Source organism: Seriola lalandi, unplaced genomic scaffold (genome assembly GCF_002814215.2).
Source record: "Seriola lalandi dorsalis isolate HSWRI2012SDOR001 ecotype SW California unplaced genomic scaffold, Sedor1 jcf7180002054767, whole genome shotgun sequence".
Classification (NCBI taxonomy): Eukaryota; Metazoa; Chordata; class Actinopteri; order Carangiformes; family Carangidae; genus Seriola; species Seriola lalandi.
Genome location: NW_019525320.1, coordinates 1,582,500 through 1,586,341, shown reverse-complemented (window position 1 = coordinate 1,586,341; position 3,842 = coordinate 1,582,500). Strand labels below are relative to the sequence as shown.

At 44.7% G+C, this 3,842-nt stretch overlaps 1 protein-coding gene across 2 annotated transcripts in view; it reads left to right on the top strand.

The window, feature by feature from the left end:
* The window catches only part of cacna2d3a (calcium channel, voltage-dependent, alpha 2/delta subunit 3a), a 117,150-nt gene that overhangs the window by 72,526 nt on the left and 40,782 nt on the right, over positions 1-3,842 (top strand). Inside the window, exons 12-13 of one of the 2 annotated variants that reach the window (XM_023425158.2) lie at positions 817-950; positions 2,525-2,542. In XM_023425158.2, the coding sequence (XP_023280926.1) occupies positions 817-950; positions 2,525-2,542 (152 nt within the window). The remainder of the gene's footprint in view (positions 1-816; positions 951-2,524; positions 2,543-3,842) is intronic. The other variant, XM_087178989.1, reaches the window with a different exon arrangement.

The following is a 3,842-nucleotide window of genomic DNA, read 5'->3' as shown; positions in this document are numbered from 1 at the left end:
GGGGGGGGGTACATGGCATCCATCATAGATCTGTGTGTTGTCTAGACTCTGGCTCTTTTCTCCCCTTGGAGTAAAGGTCGTTGCTGGGAACGATGACCCCAAAATCTATTTCCTCCAGCTATGATTTTCTCCTTGACTGCCTCACGGTGATGGAAGCAGTTTGCTGTTTTTACGGATGGGTGGAAATGTGGTGGTCCCTCTCTTCTCCCTTTTTCTCTGTGTCACTTCTCGTCCTCTCTCTCCCTCTGTCTTACCGTTGTCCTGATTCCCCCCCCCCCACAGAGATAACAGTATATCCCCTCCTGCATATGCACATTAGCATCATAATGGCAGCATTAACATCGTAGGAAATGGCATCACATTTGGTTTAACTGAGATTGTTTTTCTGTTACATTTACATACCACTTACCCATTCACAAACCCATGCTGGTTTGTGCTCACTTGTACATCAAGGCAGGGAATTCTTCAGCTATTACTCATACATGTATCCATTATTTCCGACTGCTTCATTAAGCAAATATATGCTGCCTACTGCACTGTATTCCAGATGTAATTTCTCTTCTTTGGTACCAAGGTGAGTAAAATGGGAACAATGGCTTGGAAAACATTATACAGCTGAGCTGATATTGGATGTGACACTTGACTGCAATGTGAAACAGTTTTGGAGACACAAAGAATCTTCTTCTGATCAATGTTTTCAAGCAGCATAATGAATGAGGAGCCTGAATCTGTTCTCATTACAATTTTTTGGCAAGCATCTAAGTTAAGCGATTCATCGTCTTTTCTCTCTTCCTCTTCCTCTCTTCTGTCCAACAGGGTACTTCACTCAGATTTCCACATTGGCAGATGTGCAAGAGAATGTGATGGAGTATCTCCACGTGCTGAGCCGTCCCAAGGTGATCGACCGGGAGCACGACACGGTGTGGACCGAGGCCTACATCGATAGCACCGTGAGTCAACAAGGCCATCTCTCACTTGCTACTGGACTCCAGTTCCCACAGTGCTCTCTGAGATAGACAACCCACTGGGTTGTCTACATCAGGGGTCCAGAATACTGTAGTGATGGATTGAGAGATTTAAACGAGAAAAACTTGATCTCACAATGCATTTTGTTTCATCGTGTGTTCAGAGTAATACGTTTGCATTTTCGGGATGAATTAATTGTATAATCCAAAGGAATATAGTAGCAATGAACGCAAGTGGAGGGTTGACTGTGTGTTTTGCCTTTTTATGTCTCAGACTGTGACTGTGTGAAAGCAAGTGTGTTTGTGTTTGTGTTTGTGTGTGTTTGTGTTTGTGTGTGTGTGTGTGTGTGTGTGTGTGTGTGTGTGTGTGTGTGTGTGTGTGTGTGTGTGTGTGTGTGTGCAGCAGATGGAACTATTAAGTCAATGAGCCTCCGGTGTGTGTTTGGGAGTTGTGTAGCGTGAGTAGAACATTGGTGAGTTAGTCTCGGATCTCTCAACCTCGTACCATACCGCACACAGACACACATTAAATACACAAAGTTACCAGCTCCGTTTTGCACACCTAGCTAAAACGCATGCTACTGCTTGTTGAAACTTTATTAGATAGAGGTGTTGATTCAATTTTATGATCATTTTGGAGGATTTAGCTTTTGGTGCTATATTATACTGACAGGTGTTGTTGTTATGTAGCCTACCTTCGTTGATAACAGTTTCTACAAAATGTGAACATTATAACCTTCATGAAGGTAAGATTTATCACAAGGATGTTGACTCAATTAGTTTCGCAAGGGGTACCTAATAAACTGGCAATGGCAATGGCACATACTCCATATAATACCATGCATAGCTAAATCGCCCATACATGCCATTATCATCGCTTAAAAAACCCTGGAGGATAGAGGATGACTGACCCATCCAATTCTCTGTAATACATAATCTACACACAATATACTGTGTTATTCATGCATTCACAGAGCTCCTCTTTTGTTCGAGTTATTGTGTTTGGCCATAGAGAGTGAAAAGCAGCCATTTGTCCTCAGCTGTTTCTAAATAGGTTAAGAGACAGAGAGCTTAAAAAATGTAAGGAGACAAAGGTAAGTGCCCTCTAGCAGAACTACCCACAGGCTATCAACGCTGCAGCACATGAAAGTGAACGCTTTCTCTCTCTGCAGTCCTCTTCATATCTCTCATGTTTTACATTTTTGTCCGTCTTTCTCCGCTTATTTTCGTCCTCATTATCCCCATGCGTTTATCACAGTCAAAGTACATGCACTCAACTCTGACTCAACAGCAACAGCTTAAGTGTTGCTTCCTCTGCTGCAAGCCTGATAGCCATAAAGCTCTCCTCTCTTGACACAGCCACTGTTTTTAAAGTTGCAGTCAAAGTCAATGTCAGTGGATTTAACGCACCCACTGGTGCTAGAACTCCATTCAGTGGAAACTACACTGGAAGGCTTTCTGAAACTTATCCACAAACGTATTGACCCTTTCTCTCCCCCTCCCCTCCCCCCTTCCTCTTCCTTCTTCTCCCCTCCTCTCCTCCTTAATCTGCTCTTTAGCTCCCCCAAGCGCAAAAGGTAAAAAATCCTGCTTTGAGGTCATCGCTGTATTGTGCTGTGTTGAGGCCTGGTGTGTGTCCATGTGCATGTGCGTTCTAGTCTCTGATCTTTGTGAGATGAAGGCATAATTGGGGTGAACTAACCACCATATACTGACCCATGGCATTTTCTTGTGTGTCACTCTCGTATGTTGTCCGTCAACCTCCTGATTCAAACCATGCATCGTGGTTGTTGTCGGTTCAGCTGATCGCTCTCTTCTGCACGTCTGATCAAACACACACTCACACACACACTAACACACACACACACACACACACACACACACACACACACACACACACACGTCTGTGCACACTCACACTCATTCATCATTGATGATTCTGTGTTGGCCGTGCTTTGCCAGTATCTCCCGGCCTGGCAGTGTGACCGTGTGTGTAAATGTGAGGCTACATTTTGCTCTTTTGCCTGTGTGATTTTGGTGTGAAAACAAGATTGCCTGTGTTATTTGTTTTGGTAGAATTCTCCAGAATAAGCTGTTTTGTCATCTTCTTGGTGAAAATCCAATAGCCTATAATGACTGGCGGGATGATCTTTTCTGATGCGTTTTTATCGTTTTCAGTGTTTTATAAATCATATGTGGGTTGAGATAAGCAGCTCTATAATCATAACAATAATGATGGTGGCCCCCAACCGCCACCCCCCCCCCCACACACACACACACACACCCCCCCAGCATTAGCTGAGCATAGAGCAGTCACATTAGACAGCTGGCAGCCCATATGTCTGACATGGTACTGTTAGTGTGATAGACCCGAGCTGATTGACATCGAAGCGGCTCAGCAGAAAACAGAAATAGATATCATATTGTTAGACATGATAATTGGGATTAGCTAGGAATCTGCACTGCTTCTTTGCATATAATCACCCCAGCACAGCTCCGGCCTGGGCGCTGTGAGAACACGTACGCAACAGTCGTCTGCAAGTGAAACAGACGGTAACTGACAGACACACAAACTTACGCCCCTGCGTGCTGATAGTGTCTGATAAGAAAGTTCGCAAAACTCCAAGGATTGGCTGAGTGTTAGGCAAATTATGAGCATCTGGGATCTCGTTATCCAGGGCTGATGAGTAACATCTTTTCAGATGTACCCTCCATCCTCCTTCTTCTCCCCATTCCTCACATTGCAGCCTTTCTCTCCCATAGCGTATCTCCCCTTTCTTCCTCGGTTTCACTGTCACGTCTCCCTCTCCAGTTCCTTTCCTTTCCTCCACCTGTGCTCGTCCCTCCACTCCTGACACCCCCCACCCGCCACCCCCC